The 17,956-nt window shown below is 40.4% G+C and overlaps 1 protein-coding gene across 7 annotated transcripts in view; it reads right to left on the bottom strand.

Moving 5' to 3' along the window:
* CHD1L (chromodomain helicase DNA binding protein 1 like) overlaps positions 1-17,956 on the bottom strand; it is a 55,484-nt gene that overhangs the window by 16,362 nt on the left and 21,166 nt on the right. For 5 of the 7 annotated variants that reach the window (XR_004178597.1, XM_031655719.1, XM_031655693.1 and 2 more), the window contains 8 exons: positions 14,877-15,039; positions 13,364-13,519; positions 11,918-12,010; positions 10,546-10,642; positions 8,416-8,489; positions 7,124-7,234; positions 3,993-4,107; positions 3,217-3,370 (listed from right to left, as the gene is read on the bottom strand). Coding sequence is in view for 6 of the 7 variants with exons in the window: in XM_031655719.1 (XP_031511579.1) it covers positions 3,217-3,370; positions 3,993-4,107; positions 7,124-7,234; positions 8,416-8,489; positions 10,546-10,642; positions 11,918-12,010; positions 13,364-13,519; positions 14,877-15,039 (963 nt within the window). In the remaining variant the exon portion in view is untranslated. The remainder of the gene's footprint in view (positions 1-3,216; positions 3,371-3,992; positions 4,108-7,123; positions 7,235-8,415; positions 8,490-10,545; positions 10,643-11,917; positions 12,011-13,363; positions 13,520-14,876; positions 15,040-17,956) is intronic. The other 2 variants (XM_031655744.1, XM_031655776.1) reach the window with 1 other exon arrangement.

The raw sequence follows: 17,956 nt of genomic DNA, 5'->3' as shown, positions 1-17,956 counted from the left end.
TTTTTCTGGATGTTCCTCTGGCATTGCACTATCCTATTTCTCTTCTCTCGTCCCTCTCTGGAGTACTGTCAGCCTATTGCCTATGGCTGTAGGAACCACACAGAAAGCATAGATCATTTTTCCTGGCTTTCACTTGCTACTTCCAACTTTGCACCTCCCTAAGTACTAACGCTGAGATCCTGACCCAAGGTGGATTCCAACCTTGGGCCCTTGTTCTCATCTTGCCCTTTTAGACTGGGTTAATTATCTCTAGATCGTCTATTTCGTGAGTAACTTGGAAATCTTAAGGTATTCTGTAATCGCTTGAAAAAACAATACACAGCTCACTTAAGTATGAATGTACCTAGATATATTTATATTTACCCTCCATATACATAACCAGGATGACTGGCTTTGGCAGCTGGTACCAAGAATAGTAGGAAATCAACTATTTATGATAAGAATTAGTCTATACTGGGACTCTTCCTTCAACCCCCTTGTACTTATGCTCACCTCCTGGCTCTCCCTTGTTATTGCTCACTTGCAATGTGTCTTAGTCATTAAGGAAATTACATGTATTTTTATGAGAAGCTGTATATTACAGTAATTAAGGTCATGTGCTGGGAGGTTACAGAGTGCTTGGATAGGAATCCTAAATCTGAATAACCTTGGGCAAATTACTTAAGATGGGGATAAAGATAGTGTCTATCTCATCCTGCTATTATTCTTATTTACTGAAACAACTGGAAAAGAGCACTTCAGACAACACTCAGCACACAGCATCCAGTAAGTGTTCACTATACCTGCATCTGCCTGCCTGTTTCTACTGTGTCCTCCCTGCAGGATAAAAAACCTGTTTCCTTCTTTCAGGCCTTCAGAACTCCATACCTACTGCTTAGATTTACCAAATCAGAACCACATCTTTTACTTTTGGTTTTCTGGTATTAAAAAAAAAAAAAAAAAAAAATCCACCAGGCGCAGTGGCTCATGCCTGTAATCCCAGCACTTTGGGAGGCCAAGGCGGACGGATCACAAGGTCAGGAGATCAAGACCATTCTGGCCAACATGGTGAAACCCCGTCTCTACTAAAAATGCAAAAATTAGCTAGGTGTGGTGGTGCATGCCTGTAGTCCCAGCTACTCAGGAGGCTGAGGCAGAACTGCTTGAACCTGGGAGGCGGAGGTTGCAGTGAGCTGAGATCGCGCCACTGCACTCCAGCCTGGAGACAGAGCAAGACTCCATTGCAAAAAAAAAAAAAAAATCCCCTGCTTTCCTTCTAGACAAGGGCATCAGGTTATCACCTTTGCTTTTGGCAACCACAAATAACTCATAGCATCTGCTTGGGGAAGAGATAAATCAGACATTAGAGTCAGAAAGTAACTTTCCGATAACCATGAGCTGGGCAGTAAGTCCAATAGAGTCCCTCTCAGCCAACAGTCCATGTTCCCACTAGTATGTGGCCCCATGGGGTGGAAGTATGTCTACACCTTTCACAGTGATGTGTCCACATCACAAGATACCCCGCACTGGACCCCTGGAGCTCCCTCCACTGGGAGAGTGCAAACAACCTAAGACATCCTTCCTCCTCTAACAAGAGAATGTGGGCCTTCTGAGGCTCTGTCAGTTATCCCTTCACCATGCCCAGCAGTGCCCTTCTCTCTCTTAAGGTTCTATGAAGAACTGTTCTGTGGAAAACTGCATTTAAGGGTATCTACAGCATACCTCTACCTCTCTCTCAAGCTTTCATCTCACATTTGCAATTGTCTCTCAGACAATGTGAAAACAAAACGTACAGCCTGCCCTATCACCATTATGGTTAATTAAGCATGCATGTGACATAGAGTCAGCAACAAAAGGAAAGTCAGAAAAAGAAAAAAGCCACATTTACCCCCTAAGATAAACAAAGAACAAACAAATAAATAAAACCCAGGGTTACTCTTTCTAGTTCTAGTCCCAAAATTAATAAAACCTTGAGCCTTTCCTGTAATTGCTGACTCCCTAACAAAAACAACAGGATCCCTGACTTTTGCAACACTGATATGTAGAGATATGCATTGGCCTTTGCAGATATGGTAACCATGTGAGAAAACTGCTGTTTTTAAACCCATGCTCAGACTAATTACAAACTTAGTAACTGCTTCTAATATTGTGTAATTTTTTCTCTCTTAAACACTTCTATTTTTTGATAGACTAGTCCTTTCCAAGCCTACTCTATCTTGCAAACTTTTGCAAATAAAATTCTTTCCTTTTGTCTGAGTCTGCCTCTAACAATGGTTTATGTTTATATTGTATTGTTACTGCACACTCTGACTAAAGCCTAAATTATCCTTATCTTCCTAAAACTCTGCCCTACCTCTTATTTTCCTTTCTACTCTCCTCATCATAGGGCCTTAAAACCTCACAGACATCTTTGAGTTTTCTATCTCCCTACTGTTGAGACCCACCTCTAAACAGTAGCCAGCTCCTGTCCTTCCTTCTTTTGCAATGTTTCTCACACCAGACTCTCCCACTGATGCTGCCCTTGACAGACATTTATTACTCCCTTCATACCTGCATCTTTCTAGTATCCTGGGAGTTGGTCTCTTTGCATCCAGCCCCTCATCCTTAGGGCAAAAACAAAGGATCCAGGAAATATTATGAGTTCTAACTTTAACCCAAGGGCTGCTACAGAATAACTCTAAGTCCTCTTCCAAAAGAGAGCTCTAAAATTTTCCAATCCAGTGTCTGTCTCCCATCCAGTATTCCCTTCTTTAAGCAAATTACCTCTAGTTCTTGCACCCATTTTTTTCTATGGCACAATTTTGAATTCCTGATCTCATTCGCCCTCTTGTTAGTATGAAGTAATGTAAGTCACTGATCAAAGGGTCTGGGATTAAGAAGGAAGTACAGAATTAATTGTTATTGACTATGCTGAGTTCTTCATTTTAACTAATTCTCTTAATAGCCCTCTGATGTAACCCGTGGTGTCTTTATTTTTAGAAATGCAAAAAGAGTAGATCCAAGAGGTTAAGAAAGCTGCTCAAACCCAAACAGCCAAGAAGTGATGAGGCTTGGATCTGAATTCTTAGTTCCTACAGACCCTGCACACAGCCAGCACTGTGGCAGGTGTGAGGCAGGCCAAGAACAAATGTGTAGCTGGGGAGAGTGGCTGGTGAGTGCTGGTTCTTTTCATTCACATGCTTCTCTACAAAGGGTACTGGGAAATTCCAAAGTGAAGAACAATATATCATATCATACCTGGAGGTCAGCATCGGCAGAGGGTTTCTGGGCTCCCAGAGTAAAATGGCCTCCTTCTATGATCATGTTGGTGAGCTGCAGTTTGGAGGCTGCTTTCCTAGACACTATTTCTTCCACAGTGTCTCGGCCAATCAGTCGAATAACTTTAACAGACCTGGACATAAGTCAAATGAGGGTAGTGTGCTATAAAGGTCTGCAAAGCTGGGCAAAAGTATGCAAGGTAAATACATCTAAAAGCAAACAAAACCAAATACCATATTCAGGGTACAATGAAAGGGAGATTGGTTCATCTGGACCTGAGCACTTGTTAGAGGAACTTGCCCAAAATTCTCTCTGAACCATTTCAAGAGAGTCAAGGAAAGAATGATGGGGTAACCATGACTGGGATTCCTTATCTGTGGCCAAGCAAAATCTCTGGAAGATCAAATTATCCTCAAAGGGCAACATTTATTTTTTATTTTTTAGCTTCGCTCCATAGCCCCATAACCCCGTTTTTTAACTGAGTTAGACCTGACTCAAGAAGGATGAGTTAAATGACTTCTAAAGTTTCCTTCTAATTCTTTCACGGTTTGATTTTGCTCTTTCCAATAAAGTCAGTCTGGACTGATAATGTGACCCACCCAATACTACCCTAGGAGTCAATAGCACAGACGGGCTAAAACCTGGTGGTCTTTCGGCTTCCAGTGTGGGACTGTCGCCAGGACTATATTCTTCACCTTTCTCACAACCCGGAACTGCCGCTGGGCAAGCCAAGGAAGCAGAAAAAAATCACTTACTTGTTTTGGCCAATTCGATGAGCCCTGGCAGCTGCTTGCAAGTCATTCTGAGGATTAAAGTCACTGTCAACAAAAATCACAGTATCTGCCGCTGTTAAGTTCATGCCAACTCCACCTGAAAACAATGCAAAAAGGAACATCATCAGCAGCACACAGAAGAGGAGCTAGAAAATAAGCACGAGGCTAGAGTGGGTCAGACTGATACACTGAAATCGGTCAAAACAATTGGCTTCAGCCTTCAAATGGACCCACACCCCCAACTCCAGAGCCTTGTTCTAGCAGTGAGAAGTGCTACCTGACCTCTTACTGCCTGAAGGGAAAATTTTTATGACTGAATGAAACAGAATGAGCAGAGCAGGGGCAACTGGCAAAAGTGGATACTTAAGTCAGTGCCATGGAGCCACTTTTTCTCTTCTGCTGAAAAACCTTGATTAGGTTTTGATCAGAGTAGTCTGAGGAAAAGGACTGCAGTGTGCACTGTCAAGAGAAGAGCGCCAAATGTCTCTTGCAAGTTACAACTAGGAAGAAAGATCTCTGACAAAAAGTTAATGAATGAGAAGAGGGGATGATATTCTCCTCCTGAGCAGAGTGGGAAACCACCTCCCTCTGATGAGGGAACACTCCAGTGAGTCTTTTTTGTACTTGTTTCCACATTAATCAAAGAGAAAGTAACAAAACCAGCGGCAAGACAAGAACCCTCCACGGAACAACTCGCTGGTCTGTCTTCAGTGCTGCAGGAAGAGAGCTGAGGAGGTACCTTGAGTTACAGGAATTCATTAAGAGGACCATGAAGGTACATTGCAGCCTTCTCTTTGATTAATGTGGAAACAAGTACAAAACCGACTCCCTCTTGCCAGGGTCGTTAGAGCTTGTTGCTGAAACAAGCAAGCCTGAAAGGGCTTGTTCCATGAACCTGAATTAAGGACTAACTTTTGAGAAGGACTACTGACCATAAGCTGGATCTCCAGACAAATCAGGGAGGAATCTTCTAATTGAAGTCTTCGTATCAAGTTGAAGTTGGAACAAGGAGGTAATCATGACCGATTACTGAGAGATGCTAAATTATGCCTAATAATGATGATAATGTCACTTATGCTGTGCTTACTACTTGCCAGGCATTATTCTAAGCACTCTCTCTGTATTAACTCCTTTAACCCTCACAACAACTCTGTCAGGAAGTTGAGTAGTTGCTACGATTATCCCCACTTTATAGATGTTGAAAGGGAGGGTAAGGGACTTCTCTGAAGTTGCAAGGCTAGAAGGTGAAAGAGCCAGGATTCATTCCCTTGCAGTCTGGGTCCAGAGCCCGTGCTTTTATCCACTGTACTGTAATACTTTTCAAGCGCTTATTTCATTTTAAAATGTGTTCCATAAAATTATCTCCTTGAATTCATGTTGTCTAAGTGCAGCTCTTCTTCACTGAGGGGTGAGATTTTTATAAATAAGCTCCACCCACACCCATGAATAGGAACATATTCATGAGCTATCACTGCCATCTGGTGGCAATATGATTCAATCGCAGAAATACTTCAAAGTTGGAAGGAAACCTGTTAAATACATGAAAATACCGCAAAACTACAGCAAAACTGTGATAGCAAACACAACAGTCAGTGTTTGGAAAAGGCTAATATCCAGGACAGCTTCAGCCCCCAGAAGATCTACTCTGAGTCCTCCAAGGAGATTAACTGAAAAGCAGAGATGTCTTTTTTCCTAATTTTAGACATTTCAGACATAATGCTGCTCTCTGATGATGACATCATTAAAGCATAAATAAAACTGTCTTCCTGACAGTGATGATGCACTGCCTGATTCTTTCAGTTTCTCCTGAGACTAACCCCGAGGCAACTGATCACATGAGAAAATGGCTGAGATTCTGCGTGCAGTCTATGACCTTGGAAGACTGAGGCCAAATGAATATGTTATTAATTTTATTAGTGAGATAAACACAGATGAAATAATCTCCTTATAATCAAAAATTGTATCTAACACTTCTTTCACATACCCTTATAGTACTAGGCATTTATAAAGCTTTCTAAATAAGACTGAACTCTCTTTTTAGAAAAATATCAATCTGCCTTTAATAGTAGACACACATCCCTTTCATGTTCCTGCATGTACTCCATCCAGATTTATGTCTACAAAACTAAGATAATGAAACTAGGATCCTATGAGTTCAAAACTAAGGTCAGCTTGCTCCAGGACATGAGAATAATTTCTTATTTTATTTTTAAGATAGAGTCTCATTCTGTCACCCACCCTGGAGTGCAGTGGTGCACTCTTAGCTCGCTGCAACCTCCGCCTCCTGAATTCCAACGATTCTCTTGCCTCAGCCTCCCTAGTGGTTGGGATTACAGGCACGCACCACCACATCCAGCTAAGTTTTGTATTTTTTTTTTAGTAGAGACAGGGTTTCACCATGTTGGTCAGGCTGGTCTCAAACTCCCGACTTCCAGTGATCCACCCACCTCGGCCTCCCAAAGTGCTGGGATTACAGGCATGGGCCACCATGCTGGCCTCTTTCTTTTTTTTCTCAGACACCACAGTGACTTAGAGAATCATTTCATCTCCAAGAGCTGATTTCAAATTATGTAACATATTATGAAAGCACTCTAACTAGTAAAGCATTACAAATGTCATAATATTCATGATTTAAGTCACATATGGACAATGTCATAAATAATTCTAAAAAGTTGGTAGTTTCAACATAATCACATTTTTAAACAACTAGATTTTTGTTAAGCTTTTCAACACTATTCCAGAGGAATAGTCCAGAGGAAGGACAACTAGCAGACAAATTCACGGTTGGGAAGAAGAGCTACTTCCACTGAATGTAAATGAAACATTCCACAAAATTACAGAAACCTTTCAGAACATTCCCAGGTCAATGGTCAAAGCAGATTAAAATTACTTTCCAATAACCCCAGGTTTCAGCCTTGCTTCTTTGATGAGATGACAGTTTGGACAGGGTGGATAGAAAAGAGCACCATGCTTGAAGTCCAGTACCTTGTTTTACATTCAATAATAACTTCACCTTTCAGAGAATTAAGGAAAAAAGTGTACTAACAGTTGGGATATAATAGTACTCTATTATCCCTCATTTGTCTGTTTCAATCAATGCCTTTGCAGCCTACCTGCCCTAGTACTCAGGAGAAAAACGAAAATGGGCTGCTGTCCAAAGTTCTTAATGGCCAAGTGTCTCTCTTCTCCTCTCACAGAACCGTCCACACGCTCATAGCTGTAGCCTTTTCAGAGAGAAAGAAAAACAGAAATCTTAACCCTTTTCAAGTAGTCTTTGGGGAATAAAAAATTAAGCCCAAAACCAAAGGCCAATTTTGTCCCTTTGCATATACAGGCATGACCCTACTTTAAGCAAATCCCATGGGAAAAATTTAAACTAACAGGGACAATTATCATTTTACAAAAGAACTCACCAAAACATACTCCTCTGGATTTTTTAAGTACATGCAGTTGAAGTCGTTGGCATTTACGGAATTAATACTCAGTTTTGACTATTCTCAAGCAACCCTGAGCATCTATCCTTATGGTAGTTACAATTTTGCTGAGACGTAATTCTTATGCAAACAGAAGACAAGTGCTTGGAGGCAGGTGAGTGAGCCCTTCTAACCGCCCAGCAATCTGCCTTTCAAAGACGCTTTAAGAGTTCACCACCTGTCTCTGTGCATCCATGTGTGGAAGGGGAGCTACAAGCTCAGGCTGTCTGTGCATCTGGGGGCCCCTCAATAGCCAGTGGCATGTGCCAACGGCATTTCTGCAAGTGTCCACTGGACCAGGTATACTGCGGAACTCAAGACACCCGGTCTGAACTACTTTTCTAAATTGTAAGGTCTGGAGCTGATACTTATTCAACACTGGGCTCAAGATCAACTCATATTAGAGGCTTTTCTCATCATCTCACACAAATCTTATTACATATTAAACAGACTTCCCAGGTAATAACCAACATTCTTTATTGTCTATATAGAAAAAGTTGCTCTTACTTTTCCCCTGGCTTATCTGGTATCTCTATAATTTCAATCTTCGCCTTTTCACTGATCATGAATAAGTGCCCAACTGTTGAGGTGAATGTTACAAGACACTAAAAGCTCTAGTCACCAAAACTTTATCACACATTTTCAAAAACACGACATTTCCACAACATTTGCTCTACAGTCCATAATTTTAAACCACGTGACTGACGGGAAAGTGGGTGTTTACTTCTGCCCACGTGCCTCTTCTCTGCTGTCCATTCTTGCCTTCACACATCACTCTCCTCTCGCCTTACTTTTGATTTTTTGGTTCTGAGTAGTGTTCTCACCCTGCTTTCCTTTGTAATATTCTCATATCCCATATTCTTCTTCATGAACCTATCTGGACTATTAAGTCTACAAGAGCCTTAGGTAATGTAGTGGCCAAAAGGTGTCACCTCTGTAATCCATATAGTCTTGGAGAATATCCAACATCTGGGTCATTTGGGAGAAAAGTAAAACCCGATGGCCCCTGGCAAGAAAAAGAAAAGGAAATACTGCCAAGTCTAGTGGTATTTAAGGTCAATTTCCCTCAGGCAAAATTTACCAAAGAATACAAGTTTATAAATAAATACCAAAGTAGAAATATAAATGGCATATGACTTATAGACTGCCTCAGAAACTCCAAATGTTTTCTATGAGAGTGCACCTCCACAGGTAGCTGTATCCCTCAGAGCAGTCGTCCTCAAACTAGAGTGGAGATTATTCCCAGGGGACATGTCAATGCAACAGGGGATATAAGCCCTAGAATAAACAAAGGTGCCTCTTTCTGGAATGTCACTTTGCTCAGTGGAAAGAAATATAAGCTTTCACTTTAGTAGCAAAATAAATACAGATATGTGAAGAGTAAAATGCAAAATTCAAACGCACAAAAAAAAAAAAAAAGAAAGAAAAACTGGAGACTCTGAAGAAAGCTGTGGTTAGTCATCTACAACCCTTCCCTGTCGGGGGTGTAACGTTACTATCCTCTCATCTACAGCTATATGGGTTGAAAAGTCTGAGAAGCATTACTTTAGAGAAGCAAGGGGTAAGTGACGTCTCATCTTTCATAATACCTGAGAAAATTTTTATATAGTGAACGGAGAGAAGAAAGGAGGAGGCAAAATGATGGAGTAAGTCAAGAACAAAGTCAGGCTTAGAGTCCCTTGTTACTTGCTGTTATTTTAAATGTGCATAAACAAAGAAGCACAGCACTGTCAAAACAACATTCTCATTATAAAAACTTATTTAATCTGAGCTTGCAACAAGTGTAAGAGGAACAATTATGGGAAACTCTTTCAAGATTCAAGCCCCAAATGGGTAGAGAAAGCATTGAACCTGAAAACCTCAATTCTAATCTCATTTCTGCCATTTGTTGGCTGTGTGACCTTGGGCAAGTCATATAACCTTTTTGGGTCTGTGAAATAAAAAACTGGCCAGAAGGCATTTATAGGTCCTTCTCCAACTCTAACATACTTAAATGGCAGATATATGAGAACCAATTAAATACAGTAAGACATTAAATTATTTAACTTGCACATTCCTAAAGTTGAGCAATTTTGCCAAATCCAAAGTTTTATAATTAGTTCAGCCCATACCTAAGACAGTCATCCCAAAGGGATAATTCTGAAACCCATGGGAATCTGGGCTTTTCCTAGACTCCTCTAGAAAGACAGAACTCTGGTGACTAGGAGGATTAGGCATCAGCTGAAGACATGGCTGCTGAACACTAACTAAACCTGGTCTTTTTTTTTTTTTTTTTTTTTTTGAGATGGTGTCTCACTCTGTCACCAGGCTGGAGTGCAGTGGCGTGATCTCGGCTTACTACAACCTCCGCCTCCCGGGTTTAAGCGATTCTCCTGCCTCAGCCTCCCAAGTAGCTGGGACTACAGGCACAAGCCACCATGCTCAGCTAGTTTTTATATTTTTAGTAGAGATGGGGTTTCACTATGTTGGCCAAGATGGTCTCGATCTCTTGACCTCATGATCCGCCCACCTAGGCCTCCCAAAGTGCTGGGATTACAGGTGTGAGCCACAGCACCTGGCTCTAAACCTGGTCTTCTAATGAGCAACTCATGTCTCTGAGAAAGTCCTTCAAGTTCCTCTTGAGTTTAAATCAAACCCCACAGGTTAACAAAAATGAATGTTTACTGAGCCTTCATTATGTGTCAATTCAATGCAAGTTACTAGCAGGCAACTATAAAAGAAATGCTCAGTGTTGTCTCTGTCCTTGTGGAGCCAAACAATATATAGTTGGAGTGATACGGTAAACATACGCCAATTAACCAGACAGCAGATTAAGGCAGCACATTGCCAAGTGCTGGATTAGGATCAAAGTGCTGTAGGAATTCAGGAAAGGAAAGAATGATTGTGGAAGGGGTAAGGTGGGGTGGGATAGAATGGGGTGGGAGTGTAGTCATAGAGAAGGCAGAACCTGATTCAGCGTTAAGAAAAAAAAAGAAAACTGGAATTGGCCTGAACAACTCAGTGAGTTCCTCAATAGTCAGGTCTTAACAGTCATTAGCTCAGAGCAGCAAATGTGAACCTACCCAGAATACAGGAATGCTAGTAGCTTATCCAGCAGGTGAAGCTTCCCACTGGCCTCAATCAGGTGGTCTCCAACTTCAAAAGGCTCCGGCTCCACACCTAGAAAAGAAAGAACCCACTCCCAGTAATGTGCCCTCAGTAAGGGCAGAAGCCAATAGCTAGGCTACAGGAAGAAAAGCCAAAAGCTCCTCATGTAAGTAGTTGTTTGCATGATGATCTCAGTCCTGTTTAACACCAATTACAGAGCCTGGCACATCCAACAAGCCTAATAAACATCTATCTAAGGAATAAAACCACTCTTCAGGAAACTGAGGCATAGGAAGATGCTAAAGGTCAAGGAGACCCAAAACTGAAATCTTGAGACTCACTGTATAAGTCAAAATGGCAGTCAGAATAACCTGGAGGGCTTCTTTCAAAACCTATGTGTTCCAACACCCCCTCCTCTTAAAAAAGTTCTCATACGCACCTACGTGAGATTTTGTACAAGCTTTAAACAGTTCGTAGCACTACTTGGCAGAGATTCCCTTAAAATGACTGCAGCAAGCCCTCTGTACTGATCCTATCTAGAGTCTCAGCGGCCACAGGAGTGCCTGCTCCAAGGGCTACCAATCAGGGAATCAAAAAAGCCCCAGTCTGAAGAAAAACAAAAACACCACACATCAAAATTCCTAGGATGCAGCTAAAGCAGTGCTCAGGGGAAAATGTACAGAGGTCTGTATGATGAAGTGGAAGCAACAAAGGAGACTGAGAAGGAGCCGATGGAAAAGATAAAGTATATCGCAGAAGCTGAGGGAGGAAAGTGCTTCAAGAAAGAAATGATCAACTGTGCCAAAGGCTTCTGAGAGGGTAACTGAAATGTGAACTGACAAATAACCATTGGTTGGGCAACAGGGAGATCATTAGTGAACCTGGAATAGTGGTGAGGAAAGGCTGACTGAGTCAGTTCAAGACAATGGGAAATCTAATCATGAAGAAATGATTTTTAAAAACCTAGATTATCATGCATTCCACAAAACCACTGGTCTTGACTCTTCATGTCATGAAAGAAAAAAAGGGGGGGAAAAAAACACTGAAGAATGTTTCCAGACCATAGAAGAAAAAAGAGACATGGCAAATGCAATGCAGGGTCTGCAGGGTCTAGGACTGGATCATGGATTTAACAAAAAAAATAAAAACATACCCAGAAGGGATATTACTGGGACAACTGAAGATATCTGAACATGAACAATATACGAGTTAACACCAATACAGAGAAATTGAGAATAAACAAAGTAGACAAAGAAAGTATATGCAATTATTTTGAAGAATTTTGGTATGATTTGGCCACAGAAACATTACCAAAGAATAATGTGGGGGGAAAAGACAGTGCCTCACCATCAAACAAATATGGGTGATCCACACACTTTCGAAGCTGGGACAAGATGTTCTGTAGTTTAACTTTCTTTGCCGTCTCATTTTCAAATGCATCTGAAATTTAAAAAGAGAGAGAGGGAAAAGAGACAGATGGCCTACTGAACAAAAAAAAACAACCAAAACCCTGGGTTTTTATAAATAACCTTAATCATTTCAATTATATCCCTTGAACCTATACTAACCTCCCAAATTTCACTGAATTGTATGGAGAATTAACAGCATGTTCACATAAAATTTTCTTAACCATTTTGTTTTAAGAAAGACCCTCCACTATAAATTGAACTCAGGAGTACTCTGTTACTCTTTAGCAAATTCTAAACGTTCTTTAACTGTTGTTGTGGTGTCAAGGGACAAAAAATGCAAATTGAGAAATTATTTCATTTCTATCTCTCCTTTGCCACTTCCAATTCCTCCCAGTGAGTTTGATTCAACAAAAAAGTTTTGCACTCTCTTAAATACAGCAGTTCCCCCTCATCCATGGAGAATATGTTCCAAAGCCGTCAGTGGATATTAGAAACCACGGATAGTACCAAACCCTGTATGTATTCTGTGTTTTTTACCCATACATACATACCTATGAAAAAGTTTAATTTGGCACAGTAAAAGATTAACAATGACTCATAATCAAATACAACAATTGTAACAATATACCACTATTCACAATGTTACAAACAGAAGAGTTGTTCTTAGCAATCTCAGCATATAATTGTTTTTCATTTTTTTATTGAGAACTTTAACCGTTTTTGCTTAAAGGAAGCACTTTATGGCTTCTTTAGCATATCCAAAATGCAGGCATCACTACTCATGTGCTTTGGGGCCATTTGTAAGTAAAATAAAGGTCACCTGAACAAAAGCACTGTGATACCATGACTATCAGACTGATGACAGAGCAGGCTACTAACGCTGACGGCACGGATCCGCAGAACAAAAGGAGGATTCGTGTCCTGGGTGGAACAGAATGAGATTTCCTCATGCTACTAGCAACAGAGTTTGATTTAAAATTTATGAATTATTTTTGGAATCTTCCATTTAATATTTTCAGACTGCAGTTCAGTGCAGAACTGAAACCTTGGAAAGCAAAACTGAAAATGAAGGCAGACTACCCTATCTCACAGGGTAGGAGGATGAAAGGCATGACTGGGACACCTGGAATGTTTGCTTAATTACAGGCACTAAGAAAAACTGAGTGAGGGGAGAAAAGGAAATTTCACAACTGCAACAACCGAGGCTGAGTTAACATTTAAGATGCTCCGCCACCGTCCCACTGTAGCTGACCGTAATTATTCAGAATACAAAATTCCATCCCATATTCTTGGGATCATACAAATGAGTGTGATTATAAAATATTTTACTACATGAAATCACATCCTCATTTAGTTTCTAAATTGACAAGTGCCCTCTGATTACCTAGGTCTTTCATCAAAATGGCCTTGTAGTATTTCTTCTGCAATGCTGACATGCCATGGTATATCACTACTTCTGTCTTCTTGGGAAGCTCTGTAGCTACGTCAGCTTTCACTCGCCTCAGCAGAAACGGCTGCAAGAGTTTGTGCAGTTCACTTGCTACATAAGAAAAACAAAAATACAAGAAGTGTCGGACAAAAGTAGAACCAAGGCAATGAACTACTAGAGAACTTAAAGGAATTTATTTTTGTTTCTCATTTCACACTTATTCTGCATTCTAGGCCAGTATGGTCATTTTTTATAGTATTTCTTCCTTCATTAGGATCTTCTTTTTTCTGGAATCAGGACTGGTTCTTAGCCCAAGATCTAGGAACACTCAAAATAACTTGATTCTTACTTATCTCGTTTGCACAAAGCTCTTTTGTTTCCAGAGTATTTTTGCATTTAATCTCATTAATCAGCAAAACAGCTTAGAAATTTCAAGTGAGAAATACTGTCCCCATTTTGATAGCTAAGTGAGGCTCAGAAATTAGGCAACGTATCCAAAGTCACACAGCTGGATGTGAATGTGGCCAGCATTCAAATTTGGTTGACTTAAAAATCCCTTATTCTTTCCCCAGGTGTCTTGAATTTCAAAAATTATTCTAAATTAGAATTACACTACCTTTAGGATTGCCAGATATGCAAATGGAAATACAGGTGCCCAGTTAAATCTGAATTTCAAATAAATAATGAACAACTTTTTAACACAAGTGTGTCCCATGTAATACAAGTATGTCATGCATTTGACTAGAAGTCTTATATTTTATCAAGTAACCCAAAACATGGGAGTAATCAGAGCAGGTTCACCAGGTAATCTTCAGTCTGTGGTCTGGGGATTTTTGCTGTGAGAAGCCCCCTCAAATTCACACTTACCTAGTACATACAAACTCACTAGTTGGCATACCTCCCATCTGTTTTGAAAAATCATCCCAGGATAGTATCACAGGGATATACAGATAATCCTCCAACACAGAGGGGCAAAGATACAAGAACAGAAGACTACAACTCTTGGCTGTATGAATGAGGAAGGGTTCCCATCCCACAATTCTGGTTTTGGTGCAGCATTAAAAGAAATACCAGCGCTGTAGAATGCTGAACAGTAGTTTGGGACTACAGCACCCACATACTCTTCTCCCTCAGGAAGTGACATATAAAGTTAACAAAGTCTTTATAGAAATTACAAGTTGGGGAAAAAAAGTCTACAAATCAGCAGGCACTTTCTATGTCTTCCAAAAATGAACTAAAGAAGCTCTACTGCAAAATCCCATAGCAAACAATTAAGAGAGTCATGAATAGCAGACAACTGGGAACAACATGTGTGATCTAACGTCTCCCTAATATCTGTAGCTCTCTGTCTCCCTGGAAGGTGTCCTCTGGTCATCAATTCTCCTTCTTTTCTACCTATAACCATTATGCATGAGGATGGTTTCTGTGCCAAGACTTCTTGGGGATGATTTGTTGGAAAGGAACTTGCCTGACTCAGACTCTTTCTCAATATCCTGGTAGCGTTGAACAAAATCTCCCACCTCTTCCTTGGAAAAGAGATCAGGCTCCACAAAACTGAGGAGGGAGTAGAGCTCTTGGAGGCTGTTCTGGATGGGAGTTCCAGTCAACAGGAGACTGAAGACCACTGAGAACTCAAATACACAAATAAATACAATAAAAATTCTGTAACACTGGAATGCAAGGCTGAGTTACCCCATCACAACCTTTACCCACACAGAGAGAGGCATGATTTAATGGAATGACCAAGGGGACATGAAATCAGATGGCTCAGGTTCAAGCTGCATACTAGCTGTTTGATGCAGGAAATAATACCTCTTCAGTTTCAACTATAAGAAGGGGATAATAATCCTGTGAAGAAAATACTGTCAATGAGGAGGTAATAACGCTTTGTGAATTCTAAAGTACTGCATGAGGATTTAATATGGCTGTTATTATTCAATTTATGTGGGGATTCAAACTATGTGTTACTACCTGTGTGGGGGAGTCTACTGAGGTATCTGAGACACAATGCACATGCTCATGCAGTTTGAAAACCCAACACTACAGCATCAGGCCCCACCACTGAAAGCAAGAAGTAAGATTTATAATAGGAGGCTGTCCTTTTATAAAATTTAATGGTGTGTCAGATGCAAGATGTCAAGATTTCTGGATGTTTCTGGACATAGGACGACAGAGAATCTCAAATGGAGAAAAAATTTTCTTAAATTTTGAACAACAGAGAAGAACATCAAGAATAAGAGACAGATGAAGTAGGTTAGGAAAAAGAAGAAAAGATATTCGATCAAGCAAAAGATATTCTCTAAGCTGACATTCACAAGAACTTATACCAGTAGAATTAAATAATACATCAAAAGGGGGAAGCCACATCTTGACATCTTGAGTATGTATATCATTTTTTTTCTTTTGTTGAGACAGGGTCTTGCTCTATCACCCAGGCTGAAGTACAGTGGCATGATCTTGGCTCACTGTAACCTCCTCCTCCCAGTTCAAGTGATCCTCCCACTTCAGTCTCTGCAGTAGCTGGAGCTAACAGGCACTTACCACCACACTCAGCTAATTTCTTAATTTTTTTGTAGAGACAAGGTCTCACTATGTTGCCCAGACTGCTCTTGAACTCCTGGGCTCAAGTGATCTTCCTGCCCCGGCCTTCCAAAGTGCTGGGATTACAGGTGTGAGCCATAACACCCAGCCTGTTTTAAATGTCAAAACATAGTATGTAAATGTGTATATATACACACATATATACACACACATGTACATACACAAGTGTACTGTATTTTGATATTTAAAATAATATACATTTTGACTTCTTAAATATTATACGCATATATACACTACTTTTTGGGTGTATACACACAGCAAAGATTATGGCAGCATATACACCATTAAAGTGTTAATGTAGGAGTAGGATTACTGGAATATTTTCCTTTTCTTCTTGTCTTTCTATATTTTGATTTGGAGGGGGTCATAGAAGACACTGCTTTTATAATATAAAAAATGATAAATGAGTAACACAATCAATGAAAACATACGTAAACAATTTTTTTTTGCCATCTCCCTTTTTTGTTTCTTTTTAAATGTCTAATCAATGTCTACCCATTCATGCTTGTTCTGCTTGTTAGGTGATGTTTTTGTAGTATTCCAAGTATGGGAACTTGTCAAAAGAAATGTTTCCAAAAATCAATTCACATTCTTACAATATATGTTCACCAAGTAAAGAGCTGAAGTAGGCCGGGCGCGGTGGCTCAAGCCTGTAATCCCAGCACTTTGGGAGGCCGAGACGGGTGGATCACGAGGTCAGGAGATCGAGACCATTCTGGCTAACATGGTGAAACTCCGTCTCTACTAAAAAATAACAAAAAACTAGCCGGGCGATGTGGCGGACGCCTGTAGTCCTAGCTACTCGGGAGGCTGAGGCAGGAGAATGGCGTGAACCCGGGAGGCGGAGCTTGCAGTGAGCTGAGATCCGGCCACTGCACTCCACCCTGGGCGACAGAGCAAGACTCCGTCTCAAAAAAAAAAAAAAAAAAAAAAGAGCTGAAGTAAATGAAGGCTGTGAGGTCACAAAGGAAACCAAGGCTGCTAGTCACTACAGGTAACTTAACCTATGACACAAATTAACATTTTGATTCAGTTAGGTCCATTTTGGGATCAAAATTATAACTGGGTAAAGATTAAGAGACTATCTCTATTTGTAAATAGTATTTTGTAAGCTTTTTTCTGTGTGTATAAAATACTTTGCAAACATTTTCCATGTTATTAAATATTCTTCTACATAATTGTTCTTGGTACCCTTACCTTTTGCAAATGCACTGGGTGAATGTGGCATAAATTGTACAACCAATTCCCTATATTTCACATTTAGGTTGCTTCCAACTTTTATAAACTGAAAACAATATTAGGGGGGAAAAAAAAAAACAACCAACAGCAGTATCCCCCTCCCCATCTCTCAGTCCAATAAATAAATGTATTTTCTTTCCAACCAACTAGTTATCTGCAACCCAAGCCTCATCTAAAAAGGAATGCTTAGATGACCCAGAACCATTTCTTCACTTAATCCCTTTGAGCCTTAGTTTCCTTATGAATAACAAGAAAAGGCTCTGGGGCCAGCAACAGAGCTTAGCTTCCCCGCTCAATGTCCAGGTTCTTTTACTATGCGTGCTTCTCTCCTCCCATTGTAAATTAGTAAACTGGCACAGTAGTTTATGAAGTCATCTTTTATAAGGTTAGATGCCAGGATATGACAACTGCTATGGATTGAATGTGTTTCCTCCAAAATTCAGGTGTTGCCAATGTGATAGTATTAAGAGGTAGTGCCTTTAAGAGGTGGTTAGTTCATGAGAGCTTTTCCCTCATGAATAAGATTCAGACCTTAATTTAAAAAAAAAAAAAAAGTGTCATGCAGCATTTGGATAGCTTGCTCTTCTGCTCCCTCTTGCCCGTTCACCTTCTGTCACGTGAGGATGCAGTTAAGAAGGTTCTTGCCAAATGTTGGCACCTTGATTTTGGACTTCCCAGCCTCTAGAATGGTGAAAAGTAAATTTCTGC

This window comes from Papio anubis, chromosome 1 (assembly GCF_008728515.1).
Source record: "Papio anubis isolate 15944 chromosome 1, Panubis1.0, whole genome shotgun sequence".
NCBI classification, from domain to species: domain Eukaryota; kingdom Metazoa; phylum Chordata; class Mammalia; order Primates; family Cercopithecidae; genus Papio; species Papio anubis.
This window is presented reverse-complemented; position numbering and strand designations above follow the sequence as displayed.